This window comes from Leucopleurus acutus, assembly GCF_964270905.1.
Source record: "Leucopleurus acutus genome assembly, chromosome: 17".
Classification (NCBI taxonomy): domain Eukaryota; kingdom Metazoa; phylum Chordata; class Mammalia; order Artiodactyla; family Delphinidae; genus Leucopleurus; species Leucopleurus acutus.
In genome coordinates this window covers 13,465,411-13,488,545 of record NC_139159.1, presented here as the reverse complement: position 1 = coordinate 13,488,545, position 23,135 = coordinate 13,465,411, and the positions used below count along the sequence as shown (strand labels likewise).

General features: G+C 37.9%; 1 protein-coding gene across 5 annotated transcripts in view; it reads right to left on the bottom strand.

The window, feature by feature from the left end:
• The window catches only part of PREX2 (phosphatidylinositol-3,4,5-trisphosphate dependent Rac exchange factor 2), a gene marked incomplete at its 5' end in the record, with an annotated part of 281,893 nt that overhangs the window by 185,075 nt on the left and 73,683 nt on the right, over nt 1-23,135 (bottom strand). For 4 of the 5 annotated variants that reach the window (XM_082858967.1, XM_082858971.1, XM_082858970.1 and 1 more), the window contains 5 exons: nt 9,231-9,392; nt 12,517-12,618; nt 16,993-17,097; nt 19,397-19,519; nt 20,644-20,715. In XM_082858967.1, the coding sequence (XP_082715093.1) occupies nt 9,231-9,392; nt 12,517-12,618; nt 16,993-17,097; nt 19,397-19,519; nt 20,644-20,715 (564 nt within the window). The remainder of the gene's footprint in view (nt 1-9,230; nt 9,393-12,516; nt 12,619-16,992; nt 17,098-19,396; nt 19,520-20,643; nt 20,716-23,135) is intronic. The other variant, XM_082858969.1, reaches the window with a different exon arrangement.

Here is a 23,135-nt window from a genome sequence, read left to right as displayed (position 1 = left end):
GCATGTCAAACAAATTAGCTAGAAAACCAAAAATGTGAAAGCAATAAAACAAGCTGGGCAGATTACTGGAAGACAGCAAAGCCTGTAAGACAACGGTGCTCAAATTTCAGAGTCTGGAAGACACACCGGATGGGACCGTTAAAAACTTTTAGGTTCCCTGGCACTATCCTCACAGATGGAAACTGAGTACATCTGGGGTAGGTCCCAGACCCTTCCAGTAGATTCTGATACATTGTCGTACTCTGTCAACACTTGAAGCAACACTGCTTTGGAAGCCTGAGCTCAGGGGCTCAAGTGCACAGTATAGCAACCCTGCTAACATGGAGATGAAGGTGAGCACAGGGCCCTGCCAGGTAGTCCCAGCTGCTTCCCAGAGCCCAGGACAGAAAAGATGTTTATCATATGTTACAGATCACAGTTACACCCATGGTACATTTCATCATCACCGAATGTTCATTAAAATCTGTATAATGTTATTTTACCTGGTTAGTATTTTATCTTCATTTTGAAAATGGATGCTAATTTTTAAATCTAGATATCTATTCTTGGGCCAATACAAATTTAGTCATTGAGCAACCATATATAATAAACACTGTGATCTAGAGGAATACTAAAGTCAGGTTTTTAATATTTCTACAAGGTGACAGGCAATGTGTTAAACATTTTCTCCTAATATAAATCTCCAGCAAGTCGGCCACTCCTAGTTCTAAAATTTTAAAAAGCGTGTTTATTTTATTAAATTAGCTTTGTAGACTGTTTCATGGGTCACTTTGTAGATGTCAGAGGCAGCAGATTATGGTATTGTGAAAAAATTGTGATCATGAAGAAAAAAGTGCCCAAGAAAATAAGCTATTTTAACAGTGTAGTGATATATCATCAAACCAACATTTGAGAGGGAAGGTGTGAAAGAACTGTTTTTAAAAAATAAGAGGGCTTTGTGTAAATCATTAATTTTGAACTACCCTGAAGCCATTACATACAATGTAATGTGTATCTGTACATATTTAATGAAGATATTTTTAAATAATATTTTTACCCATATGATTTAGAGTCCTGCTGTCTTTTAGCAATTCCTTAAAAAATAACTAAAATAAGGTGATATCTCATTGCGGTTTTGATTTGCATTTCCCTGATGATTAGTGAGCATCTTGTTATGTGTCTGTTGGCCATCTATATTTCTTCTTTGGAAAAACGTCTATTCAGATCCTCTGCCCATTTTTAATCAGATTTTTTTGTTGTTATTGAATTGTATGAGTTCTTTATATAGTGTGGATATTAACCCTTTATGGGGTATATGACTTGCAAATATCTTCTCCCATTCAGTAGGTTGCCTTTGCATTTTGTAGATGGTTTCCTTCACTGTGGAGAAGCTTTTTAGTTTGATAACTCCCATTTGTTTTTATTGCTTTTGTTTCCCTTGCTTTGGAGTCAGATCCAAAAAAGAATATCACTAAGAATGATGTCAAGGAGCTTACTGCCTAAGTTTTCTTCCAGGAGCTTTATGTTTTCAGGTCTTACATTCAAGTTTTTAATACATCTTGAGTAAATTTTCGTATGTCACATAAGATAATGGTCCAGTTTTCCCAACACCATTTGTTGAAGAGATTGTCCTTTCCCCCATTATATATTCCTGCCTCCTTTGTCATAAATTAATTGACCATCTATCTGTGGGCTTACTTCTGGGCTCTCTATTTAGATATCACCTTACACCTGTCAGGACTAGGAGTATTAACAAAAAGACAAGAAATAACAAGTGTTGGCAAGGATGTAGAGAAAAAGGAACCCTTGTACACTGTTGGTGGAAATATAAATTGGTGTAGCCACTATTAAAAAAAAAACAGTATGGAGGTCCTTCAAAAAATTACAAATAGGTCCACTGTATGATCCAGCAATTCCACTACTAGGTACCTAACCCAAGAAAACAAAACCACTAATTCAGAAAAGATTTAGGAACCCCTATGTTCACTGCAGCATTATATCCAGTAGCCAAGATATGGAAACAACCTAAATTTCCATTAATGGATGAAAGGATAAAGAAGAGATGGTATATGTATATATAATAGAATACTACTCAGCCATGAAAAAGAATGAAATCTTGCCATTTGCGACAACATGAATGGATGTTGGGGGGTATTATACTAAGCGAAGTAAGTCAGAGGGAGAAAGACAAATGCCGAGGATTTCACTTATATGTGGAATCTAAAGAATAAAACAAACAAACATACAAAATAAAACAAAACCCAGACTCACAAATACAGAGAACAGATGGTGGTTGCCAGAGGGGAGGGTGGTCACAGAGGGGGATGAAATGGGGGAAGCGGATCAAGAAGTACAAACGTGCAGTTATAAAATAAATAAGTTATGGGGATGTACCGTACTGCATGGGAATACAGTCTATAATATTGTATTAACTTTGTATGGTGACAGATTGTAACTAAACTTATTGTAGTGATCATTTCACAATGCATACAAATGTCAAATCACTATGTCCTACACCAGAAAGTAACATAAAATTGTATGTCAACTATACCTCAGTAAAAATTTATATATAAAATGTACGTAATAGATTTTTGAAAGAGCCAAAATAATATATTTTTATCATCAATATGATTTATCATTTTTAATTTGAATTTCCCTTTAGAAAGCTACATTTACCATGTAAAAATCAGAGACTGTTTGCTTGTGATGAATTACATATGTAGAATTAAATACAGCAAAACTCCAACTAGGAAATTACCTGCATGGTTCTAATCCTGACTGCTTTTATTAGACCAGGAAAGGAAGGTTAACTGGTAGGTCAAGGTAAGAAGTAATCATAAATAAATAACTGTGACCAGTGGTGGGAGATGTACCCACCAGGATCCTCTCATTCCAAAAGCTTCTCTCTTTCTACCCCAAGCTGTGCAAACCTATTTATTCCTCCTCCGTCACCACTGCCCAGCAGTGCGAAGGGTGAAATGTAGTAAGGGAAACCCACCATTAGACAGAGGAAACAGGACCTGTACTACAGAAATTTACAAAGATTTTACAAAGACTGAATTTCAAACACTTGCAGGGTGTTCAACTTTAACACAAAAAACTGAAAAACCTTGCATGGTACATTTGTGAACCATAAACAAGAACAGGATGCTAGAGAGGATTAGAGAACTTCAAAGCAGCGGGATAATGAAACAAATATTGGACTCTGAACAGAACCACATCAGAATCATTGCCATGAACCAAAGGCGCCAAAAACATAGTGAAAAGACAATGACAATTAATGCATAACTACGAGGTAATTATATCTGCACTTCAATTACCAGTCAACCAGCTATGTATCAGACACTGTCCTAGATGCTGCAGACCCGTAACATGAGACACGACCCCTGCTCCCAAGAAACACATATACTAGTGGAGAAACAGATAGGTAAACACAGAATTAAATGCTGTGTGATCACAGCTATAATTTAACATTAATAAAATGAGAGTTGGCATGAATTAACAGTGATGAATATCAGGGATGATGGCTGTGTGTGTTTATGATTATGTATGGTTATTATTAAACATTTATTCATACAGTTCATTCCATGCTGTGGTTTCAGGTTTCAATCATTTTCCAGTAATTTTCCTTGTCAAACTTATGAAGGACACCACTTAAAAATCACTTCCCAATATGGTTAAGAGAGCAATCGAATGGATGGATCCAGCAGTGACTTCAGACATACACACTGGGACCCAGAGGCGTCCATGTGGGCAACACGCCTCACCAAGGTCCACTTCTTTTTGTGTGTGTCTCGTGTTACGAGATCCAGCAAGAAAAGAATAACAATTCAGAGTCTAATTTAAGAAGCTGAATGATTTTTGAATCTATAATTTGAGGTATATGATGGGCTGCCAATTATACGGTCAGCATACATGAAAAATGAATTTCAAAGCATCATCACAGAATGTAAGGTGGAAGCACGATGAATTTCATAAGGGGACACATCAGATGCCACAGCAAGCCTTCAGAAGATGATAATAGCCAAAAAAGACAATCAGAAGCACGTATGTTTATTTTATGGCTTTTTTCTAATTTCCAAGGTTTCTTCAAACATTGCAATCATGATTTAGGATGGACTGTAATAATAGAACAAATCCCCTCTTCTCAATAAACCCAATAAAACTAATATAGCTAAACCGTGTCTAGACTGTTGGAAAGGGTACATCTTTTTTCTGTCAACAAGTTCTCTTAATGTAAGTTGCATAAGGGTTCATGACTAATGTCTTACAGCTATGAGGTGGCAAAAATCACCGTCGAATGAAACTGCTCATTAGTTATCTGACCCCAGTATCAGCTCTCCCTGCTTCACACAGGGTCTATCTAACTCATCTGGTCAACTAAATGCTGAGTGTCAGTATCAGAAAAACACAGACTGACTGCAGAGAGAAACCATAATCTTGGAAAAGGTAGAAGATGACGGGCCTTGGAACTTCCCCACTCATACACAAGGCATTGGCAGATGAAGGTCTCTCAGAGCTAGACCCATTCATGGTGCAGGAAAAGAAAAATGACCAGAATGACAACGAGATAGGTGTTTCATAAGAGAACAGTTTCAATACCAGAGGAGTCTCTTGAGAAAATTAATGAAGCATTTGAATATTCTTTCCAAAAAATCTTTTTAAAATACTAGGAAAGTCAAACATGAAATGAAGAATATCATATTGTTTCATCAGTCTTGTCATAAAATATATGTCCCCACCCACCCCCAAAAAGACTAAGCATTTGATTCACTCTTTTTGAGATTCAAGTTATTAACTGAAATAAAAACCTAAATTCTGTTACATATTAGATTAGCTAAAACAAACTAATAATATACCTTTTCATTTTACCAAGATAAAGTCTCAATCAAACTTTCCTCCTCTCCCACTTTTTATAAAATTTTGGTCTCCTTTCTAAGTGGATTCACTCTCAATGGTTGTCTTCCTAAACCACTTATCCTTAAATAACAAGAGCCAACTATAGATCAATTCAACCTCAAGGTAGTAGACAAATTTGTATCTACCACATCACCTTGTAGAGAGGACAGAAAGAATCAGGTCTCATCACAACCTATGGAAGACTCACACTCATAAAATAACAAGAGGTCAATACACTGTCAGACACAACTGAATCAAATGTAAGCAGCAAAGAGATTCCAAAACCAACAAGAGGTGATTTTAAAATGGTCTTGTAGCACTGTATTTCTCCACGTAAAAAGGTAATCAAGAGGTGTCAAATTTCAATTCTGTTTCTTTTTACTTCCTAAAACACAAAAATGATCCTGATCTTATGTCTTCCAACACCTTCATCTATTAGTAATTCCCACTCTTTTATTGTGATTTTTTTTCCAGATTTGAGAGATCAGTTCCAAACAGGCCTATCAAGGACATAATGCTGAAGAACTAAATGACATAATGTTTACGGATACTCCCTTATCAACGTTCAGCATGACGCCAAAGAATTAGTTATCATCACAATACTATCGATCAACCCAAAAGCAGACTAAGAATGAGCATGGTCCTGTTCTAAGAAATGAATCAGTCACTCTGATTAAACAGCTAACAAACTTCTTTCCAAGAACACGGATCACCGCCCTACAATCACCTTCAGTAGAATATGTGGTGGAATGTTTTAAATGTTGGATAAGATATATGACTGAGATATAATACATAATACTAATCAGAAGCAGAACTTCAAATATGACCACGTAAACTACAGATCTTCTGCGGTACCGTCACTATGTAAACGCTGACCGAAAGCCTAATTTCTACTATCAACTCACTTTTTAAAGGGCAAGCAGCAAAACCAACTTCATGTAAAGAATGTGCTAAACTTGTACCTGAGTGGATAGAATATTATACGGTGATGAGGAACAGAAACTTTAAAATCAGTCTGCCTATTTTCAAATTAAACTCTGCTCTCTGGTAGTTGTAAGCACTTGCTTAAGTTATATAGCCCTCATTTTAAAAAGCTGTGTAGTGGGGATTATAGTACTGGGTTGGCCAAAAAGTTAGTGCGGCTTTTTCCATAGCACCGTATGGGGAAACCCGAATGAACCCTTTGGCCAACCCAATACTTCAGCAAACTTTTCAAAGAGACTCACCAGGATTGCCTACAATGGAGGATGGCCTTTCCCCAAAAGGAAATTGGTTGATGGACAATCAAGGGCCCCTGCCCTCCCCTGAGCAAATTTACCCATGCAAGATTGGTGGAATCTCGGATTTTGATCTTGAATGCAGTAATATAAGGATGGAAAAAATGACTAGCGCCTATTCGTTTTAGCTAGGGCACTGATAAGACCACCAAAGAGCTTCAACTGCCTAGATACCCTTTCGAGTCTGAGAGGATAGCTTTTCTATTGATTCCATGAGCTACTCAATATCTTTTAAATTAATTTTCCTTTTAGTTTCTGTTGCTTGGGACCATATAACCTTAAGTAACATAACCTTTTCAGTAGTTAGGTGCATAAATTAGACAGATAGAGGGGATTTCTCAAGGGTAAGATCTAACGGCTGAACCATAGCTTTAAAATACTACCTGTTCTCTGCAGAGCCTTTTACAGTGTTCAAAGCACTTTCATTTATTTCACTGACCCCTGTAATAACCCAAACTGTAGGTCAAAGAGATCTGGTGCTTCATCCCCATACTAAGGGGTCCAGACTGGACACCAAACCTGCACAAAAGCCAGGCTTTTTCATTATATCATATGATTTAAGAACAATAAATTTCAATTGCTTGTTTACTTAAATTCAATATAAAAGGAATGTAATGATAATTTAGCAGCACAAAATACCAGAGAGGCACGTTACCGGAGAGATTTTACTCCCCTTCGTTTGATGAATGGGGAAATAAGACCCTAGATAATTAAGTGACATACTTGAAATAATAATCCACCAAAAGTGGAAATAATGCAAAGTCATGGTGTATCAGACTCAGATCCCCATTCAAGAGAATTTTAGTTACTGGAGCAAGAGTGTCAACTCTAAGATAGTCCTAAAAGGTCCGCAGGTGCTCCTGGAAGGAGTTCAAGAGCTGTTACCCAACATAGCTCAAGGCTGCTCACCTCCAAAACTCTTGAAGGAACTCTCTGTTCTGTGACTGTCATGCCATCACACATTTGTCCTTGGCCTTGTCTTAACCTCACGAGAGTCACTCTGAACATACATAAAGCTGCCTGTAAGCTGAGCACTAATCCCTGTCAGCGATTCACGGAAAGCCCTAACCATTGCCACTCCCTTCCAGGGCCTGAATTCATCCTAAATGGCCGCATCCCTCCCTTTGATTTGTGCACTTTTGGAGTCTTACCAGATAGCAGATCCTCCTAAACTTCCCAGAAGGGACCAGGCCTGAGTACTATAACAGCTTTCCCCCGTCTCTCCAAGGTGGTGGACTGAGATGTGAAATCAGGTTCTTATCACAAGTTTCCAATCAACTGGCTGGACCCTGCTCCAAGCTGCATCCCCTCAAAGTACCAAAACTCCCAAGTCACTGTATGGCTGTGTCTTATGCACTCATTTTCAAATCCTACTCAAGGAGAATTTGTGTTGCCTCTCTTTTTGGAACCTGACCTTCATTTTATCTCCCCTGCGCCCACTGGAACTGTGGTCACAGCAGATTTCCTCTCACCGGTCTCCTTTGTCCCCAGGCTCCATTTTTCTCTCCCACTCCAAGTGCTGTAAACCTACCAAGGCTGGTGAGGTTGAAGCACCCACCGCTATAGGCTACAAATGACATAGTATGGACCACACAGCACTCTTCCTTTGAGTAACTGACCATGAACAGTGGAAGAAATAGCAACACTTTTTAAGGATTCTCCCATTTCTAAAGGAGACTCAATTTTTAAGATATACTGATACATGAGGAGGAAACAAAATTATGACAGATTCCATTTCCCTAGAGAACCTAAAAGAGTTTTATTTTGGTCAAAGGCCTGGCAGAAGTCACTGACAAATCCTGCAATTTAAAACAAGTTTGGTTTTTCTTCTGATGTTTGAGTGACAACAGAATGGCAAAAGCAAACTTTCATCTATTTTTCTCAGCCCAGCAGGACAACTGCCCCCAGGAAAGGAATTATCATCATGAATCAACTGTAAAACACACAACCATTTTAATTGATTGAAATAAGTAGCATTCATGCTGAAATAAGGGGTCACCCTGAACACTTGAAATGAAAGAATACAGATGAGGAAGAAACTAAGTCAGTTAGCATTTTAAAAGATTAATGGCAAAGAATGGATAAATAGGAGCATTCCCTGGGGTCGATGTTTGAGGTTTCTTTGCAAATCTGAATGGATGTAAGGTTATATCTAAATGGAAACCAACACTGAAGATAAGAAATGTATCAGTCAATTATATAGCCCTAAAGATAAAAGCAATCCCCTTGATTTGTGTGATACAATATTTGGTTGGACATTTTAAATCTTCTTTACACTTTAAAAATATTATCTTAATTGCTTACTTTATAACCATAAGAAATTATCCTAGTTGAAAGCTCTTGATCATCTAAATTAAGTCAATTTAAAGAAAGAATTTTAGTTTATTCTTTACATAGTGCTAAAGTAAGATAGGGCTCCAACTCCATGAAATAACTGGGATACAAAATTACCATAGCTGAAAACATATTACAGATTCTGAATATCACTCTTCATTTGCTTTTTTGTCATTTAAAAAAATCTTTCTTTAGCGAATCATGAAACCATAAAATTTTTCATCTTGAATGGACCTTAAAACTCATGCCATGGCCAGTTCCTTCATGTTAGAAATGAAGAAGTTCAAATTTAGAGAGATGAAGTGGACTTAAAATGAAATTCATCATCAAATACCTAACTCAGAGTCTGAAAATAATGATATCACAGCACAGGTTTGGAGCCTTACTCCCCCCTTCTTTACTCTCTCCAGGACTCAGGCTACGATTATGTATTACTGACCAAAGTTAAGACAGGAGAAAGATTTGTCATGATGCACAAATACTGAACTATTTAAGCTTATAACACACACAGTTTTGACTGGCTCTATCGTAAAGCTTTCAGGTTGAAGTTAAGTCAATTAACTGCCCCTTTAAAGATATTTAAAAAAAATAATGACAGCACTTTTCGGAAATAGTTAGAGCCCTCTAGCATTACCTAGGAAAACGACCATTTATGGTTCCATCCAATGCCAGTAACTCTACGCACAGCAGAAGACATAACAAAACTATTTTAAGCTCAATTGTTGAGTACAGTGACTGTACCTCCCAGCCTTCAATGTGAGACTGCCACTCCTCTAAAACTTCCAACTTCTCCATCTGTCTCTTGGCCTCGTTGATGTTGGAACAGACGGCTTTCATGGCTTGGAGGGCTTCCATCACTGCTGCATAGTCACTGTGTTTCCTTGGAGTCCGCTTCAGCAACTCCTGTTTATACACAAAAAACAAACCGCCCTTTGATCTTCAGCTTTCTGGGACAGCAGGTTCAGACTGACCAGGAAATGAAAACTGCAAAGTCCGTGAGAGCCAATTTCAGAAGTGACATCACAAACTCCACCAAATTAAGATCAAAAACAAAAGGCTGAATCAATGAATAAGCGTTACCCCCTGCACACTTTGCATTCACTTTAATGTTTCCCTCAAAATGATGTTTTTTCAAAAAACTAAATTAGGCATCTCCTTTGGAGTTGTCAAATACCTCACCTACTGCATGTAATTTTTTATAAGTTTGAGCTTTGCTCCAAAAGGAGGACATCTTTATATGTTGATTTCATTTTTCTAGAGCCTTTAAAAGAATAGTATTTAAATGAATATGTCCTATAATTTCAAAAACAATTTAAGTTCCTTATTTTCTAATATTTTTTGAGAAACTATAAAAATGTCATAAATAAAGCAAATTTTTAAAATAGTCTTATACTCTAGTAAAATAAACAATTTATAAATTCCACAATACTCCATCATTAAAGGAGGAATTTATGCTGTGTTTGCCAACAACTCAGGTTCATTCTCTGCAATGAATGAACTTCCATACACCCTTCAACAGCTTTCTTTTTGCTTTTATTTTCTTTTTATTTTTTTTCCATTTAGGATATCAGAACTAGAATAATCTTTAATCTTATAAAAGGTCTTGTTTAGAAGCACAAAATTAAACATCTTCACCCACTGTCTAGACAGTTGTGACCACATTACTTTTTAATTAGTCATTTGTTTCTTTACTACAGTTGCTATCATCATGTAATTAAAACAATTACAGAAATCCTGAGGCAAGTCTTTAAAAGAATTTTCTCAATTCTTAACATACAGTGGGAAAATATGCAGTTGTTATACTCTCTTGATGTCTGTTATTGTTGAAATTTCTGCCATAAACTTTGACCCTGCATTCAAAATATTCACACTCTATAGAACTAACACCAATAGAATGCACATTACATCACTCCCAAGAGCAGGCTTAAATAGTTACGCTGGATCACAAATCCATAAAGGAGATACGTAGGCTTCTGCAGAGACTCTCAAGTGTAGAATTATTTGTAAATTACGTGAAGTGGCGAAGGCAGCCTGCAGTCTATGTGCCCGGTGGGTATCTCTGGAGTTGAGACATGAATTTAGATAATGTGAGACAGCAGGAGAAATAACTAGTAATAATCCGTCCGTTACTTGGTATGAACCTTGTGCTGATTGGCCAACCCAATAATTCCAAGTTCCACAAATAAGACCAACGTATCTTTTCTTTAACACACGGCCTAATCCCCTAATGTTCTTCTCTGAATAAATAAAACCATTGCAGATCATCCCAGAATACCAGCTCAATTTCTCAGCCAATGGTACAACAAAGAAAACGATCAACACCAATATATCTACTACACAAGTAGTTTTCTCCTGTTTCTTTGTGAAGATAATCTTCCAAAAAAAGGGAAAAGATGTCATTCCTCCACTTCTTGAAGATGCTCTGAATCGACCTCTTTCTTCCTAAGCAAGGATATGTCCATGTTCCTATCTGTGAGGTCACCTGAGGTCATCCTTCACCAGAAAGGAGTTGATTTAGAACAACCACTTAACTTGATATATTTCTCTTAATATCACTATCCTTCTGACTCTTAAAACAAACAAACGCTCGGGATTCCAAAATCAGGGCTAGGAATAACTGGAGTGATGAGAACGCATGCAATCTGAGTTACCAAGTCAGAGGTCTGAAGGGACTCCCAGAAAGATGGGAGTCACATTTGCACCAATCTTCCCATGCCAAAGCTCTGCAGACCTGGACATCCCTGTGCCAGCTTCTCTCTACGTTAGCTAACCAAGCAACTTTAACTTGTTTTTTTAATAAGAAGAAATGCTTTCCAAGGTAAATTTTCACTGAAACCTAATTTATGCAACTGACAAAACCTGTAGTGAAAAAATGCATTTTAGTTCAAATTCATAACATTTAGTTCTCAAAAAGTAAATCAGTAAGAACACCAGTTAGTATGTCCATAACATTTCTGAGGTTTTTTTTAAATTTAGAAGCTAAGAAGTAGTTAATATATTAATATATTAAAAGAATCAAATATACATGAGTAATAATGGCTAACATTTATGGAGTACATACTATGCTAAATGATGTGTATAAAACACCTCAATTAATTATGAGGTACTCCTTTATGTATATGCATACACATGTATACACAGAGATATACATATGCATACGTATATACATTCTTTTAGATATATGTTATAATTTCATCATGTCATCATCATCTTTTCTGTTTCATAAATAAAGCCCATGACTTTAAGAGGTTAGATGACGAGCTCAGTCATGCAGCTCGTAAGCAGAATGCATAGGATTTGAACTCAGAACTCAAATGTTCAACCACCACCCCAAACTGTCAGATGCTACATTTCCAAAAAACATCCTTTCCAGAACTGCTGTTCTAATCTATTCATAGACCCTTGCAGTATAAGCAGTAATTAGTATATTATAATATGTTTCTCATAATAAAACTTCTGGTCATTGTAATGAGGCGATGGACCTACGACCGTAAGGCATTTCCTGTTTTCCAGAGGCAGTGTTGTCTTAGCACTGTCTTTCCACTTTCCATCATTTATTATCCCATGTGACCCACACCATTCCCTGTAATAATGATTTAAAACCCAGGCTCTGAAATTATGTAACTTGGCCTTAACTTCATTAGTATCAAGAAGTCACCAATGTTTGGGGAAATGAAAAAAATATATACCAACAGCAAATTTACTTAAGATAAGGAACCCTGTAGACAAAGCGCTATATAAACTGGTCATAATGTACTTAATGGGATCTATCTTGAAACTAATGCATTTACGCTGAAGGAAACTCAAACAAGCATATTTTTTACAAAGAGCACTAAAAGTGTTTTCCGAGGACATTTGCTTCCCACTCTCTATATAAATTACTGACAAAATAGCTATTTTTCCCAATAACTATAGTTGCCTTTTCTTTGGAATGTCACACGATTTAAAAGAAAATTTTTTTAAAGATCATCAGCAAAAATATGCAGGTACAAGGGAAATGCAACAATGAAGTAAACACATAAAGTACCTTCAAAAGGAGAGGGTACTTGCATATTCTTTGTATTGGTGTTACTAAGTATCCTTCCAGGGGGACATCTGTGTTCTTCCGTCCTCCAAGTAGCATGCAGTTCTGGGGTGGAAATAAAGACAATTATGTACATTTTTAAGCCTGAGGTGGTGAAACTTTCTTCTATCATTAACTTTTCTGCTGAAAACCTGTGAAAGCATGTCTCTATATAGCTTCTCTCTCTGAGAAAAGCACATTCAGTCACAAAGAAAGTTTACAGGAGAAAAAGGAAATACGTTTGCCTTTCAGATTAGTTAGCAACCAAAATGTGTTTTGAATCTTTCTCTTGAAAATGAATTCACATATATTCACCTGAGTATGAAGTCTGAGGAAAAAGAGACAGAGATAGAGGAATGAATTAATGGATAGATGGATGAATGGATGGATGGATGTACTGATGAAAGAATGTACTGACGGAGGAATAAATAGATGTACACATATGTACATACATCCCGCTTATAGGGGGAGGTCATGTGGTGTTGCAGAAGATCAGGACTGAGGACAACTGGGTTCTACCCATGCTCTGCCACTGGCCAGTGATGCAACTTGGACGGATTTCAAAATTCTAATTTTCCTCTCTGTACAACTGGCCTGTTTTAATCCAGTGATCTCTAAGTCACTTCAAGCTATAATACCTCACCAATGACACTGGCCAGGCAGTCTCAGGGAAGGATGTCAGGTATGATCTCTACAGAGCCAAGATGGAAGGAGAAAACTCAAAATCAGCAATCACAGTGAGATGAAATAGAAGCAGCTTCCATTTACTGAAAGTAATAGTCAAGGGAATCGACTCTGATAAATACAGGCTTGATCCTCTGAAACACCAGGTCTTTATTCTGTGGTTTAAGCAGCAATGCAAAAAAAAATTCAAATAAAGATATTAAAAACAATTTTTTAATTAAAAAACTTTAAAAAACAGATTCTTTTCTTTGGCCACGCCACGCGGTTTGTGGGATCTTAGTTCTCTGACCAGGATCGAACCCGGGCCCTCGGCAGTGAAAGCTCCAAGCCCTGACTACTGGACCGCCAGGGAATTCCCTAAAATAACAGACTGGAGACTTATGTCAAAACCTGTTTCTGCAGTGCCTATCAGGGTGACTGGCACAGAGGAAGCCGATAATAAATATTTGACTAAGGAAGAAAAGAGCTCTTCAAACATCATACTGATAATTTATAACCTTTATACCACTATTTTTTAAAATACTGTCCTACATTCCTTGAGAGGAGAGACCGAGTGCTGAGTGGGAAAGGAAGCAAAAGGAAGAGTGATGCAAGCAGACCAGCCCCCCACTGCCCTGAGCAACTGAGTTCAGCTCCAATTTGTTCAACCAACTCGGCAAAACCAGCACCATGACTTTCACGTCACCAGAAACCTCAGAAGACACAGCAGCAAAGAAGTGTCTCATTCAAACATGCTCTTTGGGGGTTTCAACCCCTACTGCAATCAGGTCATCAAAATACTCTTTCCACCTGTGTATGGTACTGTCCCCAGAGGAACCCTATGTAACACAACGATCTACATCCCGTTCTATTTCCAGTGATGTTTCAGTGTCCCCGTATGAGTGAGCACCCCTTATAAATGCGGCCACCCTCTCTACCTAGCCCTGGGCTGAAGCACCCTGCGGAACACATGACTGTCTAACCCACTTTTATTTCCTTGTCTATTAGTACTGTATAGATTACAAACTCTCTTCATAACAGCCACTTTATTTCTTTCACTTTTACTGGAGTATAGTTAATTTACAATGTTGTGTTAGTTTCTGCCGTACAGCAAAGTGAATCAGTTATACATATACACGTATCCACTCTTTTGTAGATTCTTTTCCCGTACAGGTCATTACAGAGTATTGAGTAGAGTTCCCTGTGCTATACAGTAGGTCCTTATTAGACTGGCTTATGAGAGCCAGCTTTCTCCTTATGTAGACAGACAGAATGTTCCCTAAATAAGCTGCTAGAGATTCCACTGATCCTAAAAACTTACTCAGGTGACAGTACATGCAAGTAACCAAAAATATAATATCATCACCCCAAATATGTAAATCCTTAATGTTTTTCAAAGGGTCATTGTTATTATCCCCATTTTATGAGTACGGAAAATGACATCAGACATGTAATGAATTTCCTCAAGTCATCCAGGTAATTAGTGGCCACTTAGTGCCAAGGCAAGAACTATAAAAGCCAGGGTCTTCCTACCAGACTATGCTGTAGGATCTTGTAAAAACCAGCACTCTGGAATTGTGACATTTATTTAGTGGAGAGCCAGCTCTGCTGAGAACAGAGTGCCCTCAGTAAGACAGCAAAGTTCTGATAGTTCAAAGAGAGCCCCGTTGGTCCAGGGGCACAGGAACTTCCTCTGGCCATGGCAGAGAGAAGAGATGAGTAAATTCTCTTCTCCAAAACAACTGTTATACTGAGCAAAATTTTAAAAAAACAACAATTTAAGGGCTCTGGTAATCAACTGAAGTCAAACAACAAACTGAGAAATGTTTATTCATGAAAAACTGCTGAACTTCAGGTAAGAACAGGGGAGTTGGTGGCATTCCTGCCTGGGCTCCTCCCATCCTGCCCCTACATGCCCCCAGCCCCAGAGCCATCCTCAGCTCATCCTGCATGGTAGCCCTGTCACAGTAGCACTGGCCCTGCAAACCTGCTACCAGAGGGGACTGCAGAGGGCAAAAATCCCACACCCAGGAGTGTTGTCAATAAAATTAGCACACTGCCCAAGAAAAATGGGGAGCGCTCACATTTCTGCTAGCCTGAGATTGCAGTCCGGGGCAAACGTCAGACTATGCACGTGCAGAGAGGACCTGAGATGGCCCCAGGAGAAAAAAAACCCAGACCTGACTTGAAACCTGCCTGGCCTGTGAATGTGTCGCCCGCGACACTCACACACAGACCCACAAATCACGGATTATGATGTTCGATCACCTCTTTCAAATCCCAAGCTGACCACTAAGTTAACCAGTCAGAGGAGTGACCCCTAAAAAGAAAGGCTGAGTTATAAAACAAAAACTGAGCAGACATAGCAGCAGCTGCGTATACAAAAGACACAGATTCTCAAATTAAATCCAGGCAAGTTCCTGAAAACAAACCAACAAAAAACAATAACCAACCTGAGGGAAATAAACTTCCTAAGTTAAGATGCATATTGTAGTCCCTAGAGCAATTACAAAAAAAAAAAAAAAAACTAAACATGAACTTACTCTGATCCAGAAATTCTACTCTTAGTATTTACCCAAGAGAATGAAAATGTATGTCCACACACAGACTTGTACATGAATATTCATAACAGCATTCTTCAGAATTGCCCAAACTTGACATTTCCTGACTTCACTAAGAAATCTCTCTCTCTGAAATGACATCTCATATGTAGGATCTTCAAGATCCATCATTATCATAGTCAATTGTTGACCCAATGTTCATAAACCGGCAAACGGATAAACAAAATACAATGGAATATTATTCAGCAATAAAAGTGAATAGAATGTGGATACATGCTACAACAAGGATGAACCTCACGATCATTTTACTCAGTAAAAGAAGCCAGGCATCAAAAGATTATATTGTACAAATCCATTTACATGATATCTCCAAAAAAGGCAAACCTATAGAGATCGAAAGCAGATCAATGATTGCCTGGAGCTAATGGTGCGAGTGGAAAAGAGCTGTAAATGGGCATTTTATTTTTCATTTTAAATGAGCTGATCCAGGCTCTAAAACTGGATCGTGGAGATGTCTGTTCCACTCCACAATTCGTGAAATATCACTGAATTCTATTTGCAGTGTGGTTCTCACTGGCAATTACAATGTCCAAGAAACTGCCACGCTATGCATTTATTTGTACGATCCTGAAGAAATTAAATACAGATTCTTGCGCTTTTTACGAACACTGAATATGGAATGTATGTAGGAGAAAAGTCAATCTTGGAAATTCTTTTCTACCATCCCCATGATGCATTTCCTTCCTGTCACTGCCCTACTTAGAGCTCTCTTAGCAGAAGTAAATGAAGCTCTAGGGAGCTGAGGGATATAAAAGCAACTGTGAACTCTGGCATAAATGTCTTCGCTCACTAAGAACCTGCGGTTTCACAACTCATAATCAACCAGGAGAGGGCATGACAGTGTTTCCCCAGAAACAAGCTTCTCCCAACTCTCACTTCTTTTCATTTCGTTCATTTCATTTGTGTGTGTGTGTGTGTGTGTGTGTGTGTGTGTGTGTGTGTGTGTGTGATTTTAAGAGCATTTATAGAGAGAAATATAGTTGATTTACAGTCTCACTTCTTACATTTCTCAAATGACTCTCTAGCTTCCTAGCAGGGATATGTTAAAAACAGATGTCATACAAGCACTTTTTACACCACACGGATGCTATTCCTTGGCTCTCAGCGGGGCTATCAACAAATAACAGCATACAGTGATATGTAAATATATACTTACCAAAAGAAATGTCCGGATTGTTCTTATTTTGTTAAGTTCAAAAAGCAATTTCTGTGCCTTCTCGTGATTACTACAATATTCATCGTAGATACGAAACTTGTCTTTCTGTGAATTCAAGTAAGAATAAGTTAGTCATTTTATTAGCCATTTTGAAATGTTAAGTGTGATTGTATGAACAAACTTTATTAAGTGTTTACTATGTTTCAAGAGCTATACTATGTGTATATATAAGTATGTTTAATTTATTTTCCCTGATCTATGAAGAATGGTCTAGGAAAGGAGATAGACTTCTATTAATTACAATCCAATATGATGTATGCAATAAAAATTAAATGAACGACGTGGTAGCAGATTACAGAGAAGAGAGTACTTAGCTTTGCTGGGAGGATTCAGACACAGCTTTAAAAAAGATGTCATATGTGGGCAAGATACAGAGACATAAATCCCTGATTCCCTAGCAGGGAGAGGGAAGAAAGTAGTTTTGGTGGAGGGCAAGTGCCAGATCACAGAGCAATAGGACATAGTACCCTGCAGGTCACATGCACCGATCTGGACAGTTGTGTTTAAGAAAGACACTGACAAAGTGGAGAAGAGTCAGCAACAAGCGACTGAGATAATGACAGACCCTGAAGATATTACATCTGAGAGGTCATCTCAGAGAGAGACATTTGTTAGTATATAAAAGGAATGGTAGCTACTTCAAATAGCTGTCCTATTTATTGTAAAGGATTTACAACTCTTTGTAGCTCCAAAACACAATACTAGGACCACTGGGTGGAAATTGCAAGGGTCATGATGGGCAGTGATAGGCAGATTCAGGATTAATATAGAGATTTTCTAACAATTCGAGCTGTAACTAAAAGTGATCAAGTAAAAACAAGATCAACAACCTTCACAGATCCTACAGAAGGGATTCTTTCATAAAAGGAGAAATTTCACACCATCTTGATCCCTAAAGCTCCCTTCCTTCTGTAAGATTTTCTCCAAGTATCTATGATCAATATCTATCAAATATCCCAGTAAATATATCCCAGTAAAAGAGGCAGACACAGAAAATGTAGTGACTGAATAGTGGAACAGAAGTGCGTCCTCTAAAATTTCAAAGACGTGTATTTAGAAACACTGAGTGCTATTTTATACAGCCAGTAGAAAATGTATTGAATTACTTATTTCAAGAGATGGGATAAACCAGAAGAAAACAAACTTCAGAAACAGTTTAACTAAATTCATGGCTGACAGATTCATAGTGTGTTACTGAGGAAATGGATGTCAGGGTGCAAGATTCCCATGTGCAGCCCGGCACTGAGATAGCAACTACTCCAGCTGGCGGGAGATGTGCATTCTTTCATGAAAGGGAACAGTCTGGATTAAGTGGATACAACACACGTGGTTTATAGTTTTGCCCAACGAAACCTTGATCTTCCTATACCCAAGGAGTCTCTCCCTTTAATATAATTATTTGTATGGACTATTTTCTGATTCTAAAAATAACATTTACAGAGTCTGCTCACCACATACAGAAATATAGATCTAGAAACTCCGTATCATTACTTTATAAAAGACTGGAAATCAAAAATAAATGAAAATTGATTTATATGACAAAATACTCCTATACATTTTTAAATAAAACACTAATTGCATAGCATTTTGATAAGTAAATGGATTCAAATTGGTATTCTGAAAATTAGCATCAGCAGAGTGGTAGAAATAGCAGCATTATTTTTCCTTTGTCAGTATGAATGCCCTTTAGTTCTGAAAACGATTTTCACTGTACCGGTGGCTTTGTACCTTGCAAATCGACTGCATAAATAATTTCAGCTATCATGTGCAAAGGGATGAAAATGATCATACAAGCACGCCATATAATTTGCAATAACCAAGTACTGGCTTGTTCTTCTTCGGCACTGTTCAGTACAAGCCTCTGAGAAAAATTCAGATGCAGACATATGTATACCTAGAGGGACCAGGTCTGTTCACCTCCAGGTTAGTCACAAGTCAATTAACAAGGGAATGTTCTGAGTAATAAACGGCCCATCGCAGCATTGTAAAAGTAAGGATTTTCTGCCTCAAAAGAGAGATGCTCTATGTTTGAGGGAAACATAAAAATCCATTCATTATGAAACAGCCTGAATATTCATTAGAATTCAAAGCTACAGAGGATGCAAAAAACTAACTCGTTGGGAAAAAGAAAAGCCTGTTTATTCTTCGCTGAATAAAATGGATGATGTGAGGCCCTCTCCCCTTTTCTGGCTCTAAGTGGAAGATTTCATTGGCCTTAAAAGACCCCAAACTTTTGGTGTCAGATTTTCCTTCTAATGCTGAATTCCCACATACTACTGTGCCAGAAGTGAAACTTGAAATTTTAAGGGGAAAAGCTTTTAAAATAAACAGAAATTGATCCTACGAAGTGAAGAAAGCAGGTTCCCACTTCTTGCTGAGCATTAGGTTCTGGATGTAAACATTCCTCCACGACTTTTAAGAATTCTTTATGTACTGCAAGGATATCTTCAATGTTTGAGAACAGCATCTGTAAATAAATGTGTAAGTGCAATAGTGAAGCAAGTTTTTAAAAACTTCTATGGGAGTGGAGTATTTTCTCTCCAAGTTGAAAACGTCGGTGGAGAGCTGTCCTTCCCACCCCCCCACCCCCCGGCTAGCAGAGCACCCATTCTGTCTGGACATCCTCTCCCCTCCCACACAATTCTGGGAACCGGGAACCTAGTCCCGGCTCTCAGGACAAACCTGAGTAACTGAACCCAAGCATGGTCGTTGTCCCACCCAACTAAGGACAGCGGACTGCAGGTAAAACAGCGCGGGCAGAATGGCTGGCAGGCTCTGGGGGAAGGGCTTCTTTGCCCATAGAAGTCCCTGCTATGGGAATCAAAGTACCTTCATGTCCCTTTGAGTAACAGGTGTCTTTTGCTTGCAACCAAAAGCACCCAAACTAAAACACTCCATGGTAAGGAGAATGTAAACGTTACTATTGAATTTAATGGGAAACAGATGTGCCTATAAAATCCTTGGGAATTATTTTCCGTAAAATAAAACAGCAAGTTGGCATCCAAAATAAATATCAATGATGATTTATACAATTTCAATGAATAATGACTAGAGCACAATTAATTTTCATTTACCATCCCCCCCTTTTTTCCCCCAAACTCTTCACAATTTTCCTTCCCTACAGTTTAAAAGGAAATGCTTATACATTTGTGAGCTGAAGATACTGTGTGGATGTTTTCTGCCCCAGTGGACCCTCCAAATCGTTTGCTCTCCAGGGGTCAGAGACTGGAAGCCGCATGTACCCGCATCCTGCCGCCCAGGCCCTCTAGCAATCCCCTCACACATGGTTCAGCTCCTTTCCCCTCCAGAGACATGAAGGTTCTTGGACTTGGGGTTATCTTTTTCCTCCTTTCAAACGTTTCCAAGGTCTTGGCAAAAATTCATCTCTGTCCTCTACACCATCCTCATAACCCCCGTTTCTTTTCCCAAACCCTAGTTTCCCTTTTTCTCATTGCTGGCCACACAATGACTGGTGACTGGTACAGAACTTATCCCAGAAGTGGAGACAAGTTGACGAGCCCTGAGGCAACATTCCACGGGTAACATTTCATCGGAGGGGACCTTGTGCTGGGGTCGAGGGCACCTCCTCACCTTCACCGTTTCTTCTGTTACATTTTTGTCAACTTTCGATGCAGCGCACTGGTTCATCCGGTGTAAGAATGCCTGCAGGAAGCAGAAAAAGATACTATGAAGGCAACATTGGACTAATCAAATGAGTGTTGATCTGAATTAATTGTTTTTTATAAGAAACCAAAGTTTAAAAATCCAATAACTGTCGAGTGTAACAGTTTTGTTGTATAAGGCAGAAATCTTGTGCGTTGCTTCTCCTACCTGGGAATTAAATTTCCTTTATAGTTTGGGGACAGGACCAAAAGTGATCACGTAGATATGAATTAAACGTATCCACCAAGATCTCAAAGTTCTGCGGTAAAACACACAGAGTCAAATGTTTCCTAAACTTCTAAGTCTTGTGAAGCACAAAAGACCAAAATCTAGCCCAAAATGGGATTTTTAATACAAACTAAAGGGCCAGAAATTCTAAAGGGAGCCCTTTAGAAGTGAGAGAAATTGAGGAAGTGAGGGAGGAAGGGAAAAAGAAAGGGACCTTCAAGAAGGAATGGAAGAATTTCCCATCCCCTCTTGCCCCATTCAAGTTTTAGGAAGCCAGAATTTGTATTTCTGGGAACAGGTCTGAGCTCTCCACAGCCCTATGGTAGGCAAATGAGTTCATTTGTATTTCAAAGATCTGGACTCTTCCTGATGGCCATTAAGCCCATGACTAAATAAGCTATTAATTTAGCAAAGAAAAAAAGGATTAAAAGAGTTATTTATACTGAGCCTTAAAAGAGAAAGTTTAGAAGGAAAAAAAGGCGAGACGTTCTGTCCAGCAAATACAAGACGTTGTCCTCAAGACAACGTCCACTAACTACCTAGTGACCACGTGAGATCATCCCTTCCCTTGTCTGTCTTAAGAACTCCAGCCACTACCTGCCAAGCCAGGGCACACAGAAGCTTGAAGCAATCTCAAGATACTGCATCAAACAAATGAAAACTAATGTAAGAATTTCATTAAAAAAAAAAAAGTTCGTTTTTGACATGCTATATTTACAAAGATTTAAAAGATTAACAAAACCCAGGATTGTGCATAATATTCCAAAATTATCACCCTCAAGACATTGCTAATAACAGTATAAAACGGCACAACACTTTTAAGGACAACTTACAATATATCTCAAATTTTTAAGTGGGCATTCCCTTTAACCCAGTAATTCTACTTCTGGGAATTTATTCTAAGAAAATATTCAGACAAGGGGTTTCAGTGTATTGATTACAAAAGTGGAAACCACCTAAATGCCCATAATTAATGGGATCATTTAATATATGATGGTACATGCAAACTACAGAATACTGTGCAAAAGTATAATCATAAATGGAATGGGATGAAAATTATATATACATATGTGTGTATACAACAGATGTCTATAAAATACTGTTTGGCAAAAAAAATTACTAAACAGCATACTGGATGTGTGCATACCTATACATACACACTTTCGTGTATATATACATATATATATATACACACACACAACTGTATATGTGTGTACATATACATACATACGAATATTACACATGTATATAATATATACATATATACACATGGGTAATGTCAGTGTGCGTTCATACTAAGAAAAAATATGTAGCATATACCAAAATGCAAACAGTGATTACCTCCAGGTGATAGGAAGATGACCTTTGTACACTTTCTTATTGTCAGAATATCTGGCTGTGTACATGTTGTAACTTTCGTAAAGAAAAATAACAATATTATTTAAAGGAAACAAAACAAATGGGCCACAGATCTCACTCCTAGCTTTAGCTTCAGCACCATCTTGATTCCTGATTCAATGGGTTCACATTTCAGATTCCATAACTACAAAGCCACATCAGTACTGACAGCCTCAAATGAATGAAAGAATTCAGCTGAATTAAATAAAATGAATATGAAAGTACTGGATGTCACCTTAACTTTTTTATTGGAAACGTGATACAATCTTGAAATATTATCTAAAGTTAGGTATAATTTGCAATGGAGAGAGATTTTCGAATTTTCTGACTTTAAGTGCCCATTTTAATTAGTGTTAGTCTAATTTTTAATTTGAGTTTTGTTTTTCTGGAATAGTTTACCATATACCTATACTAAAAATGCTCCTTAGCTCTTTCTGTTTAGTCTTGAAACAGCACGGTTGCTTTGGTTGCCCAGTTTACATTTCGTATTAACCACGTAGGAAACATAACCTCTCATGCAAGCAAAACTTAAACTTCACTTCTACATGTATAAACCTTATCTTCATAAACTGAACTCAGTCACATTCTGAAACCAACAAATTGAAGACAGGAGGTAGTGGAAATGAATCAAACTAGGAGGTAGAAGGAAACATACAAGCTAATAAAGTAAACTCTATCTTTATCTGACTTTTTATCTTCAATCCTCCCGTGTCAATAGGGAACTTTTTGTTTAACTGCATACGAAAGAAAACCTGGAACTTCTTAGCATTTCTAACCAAGCATTTATTTTTCCC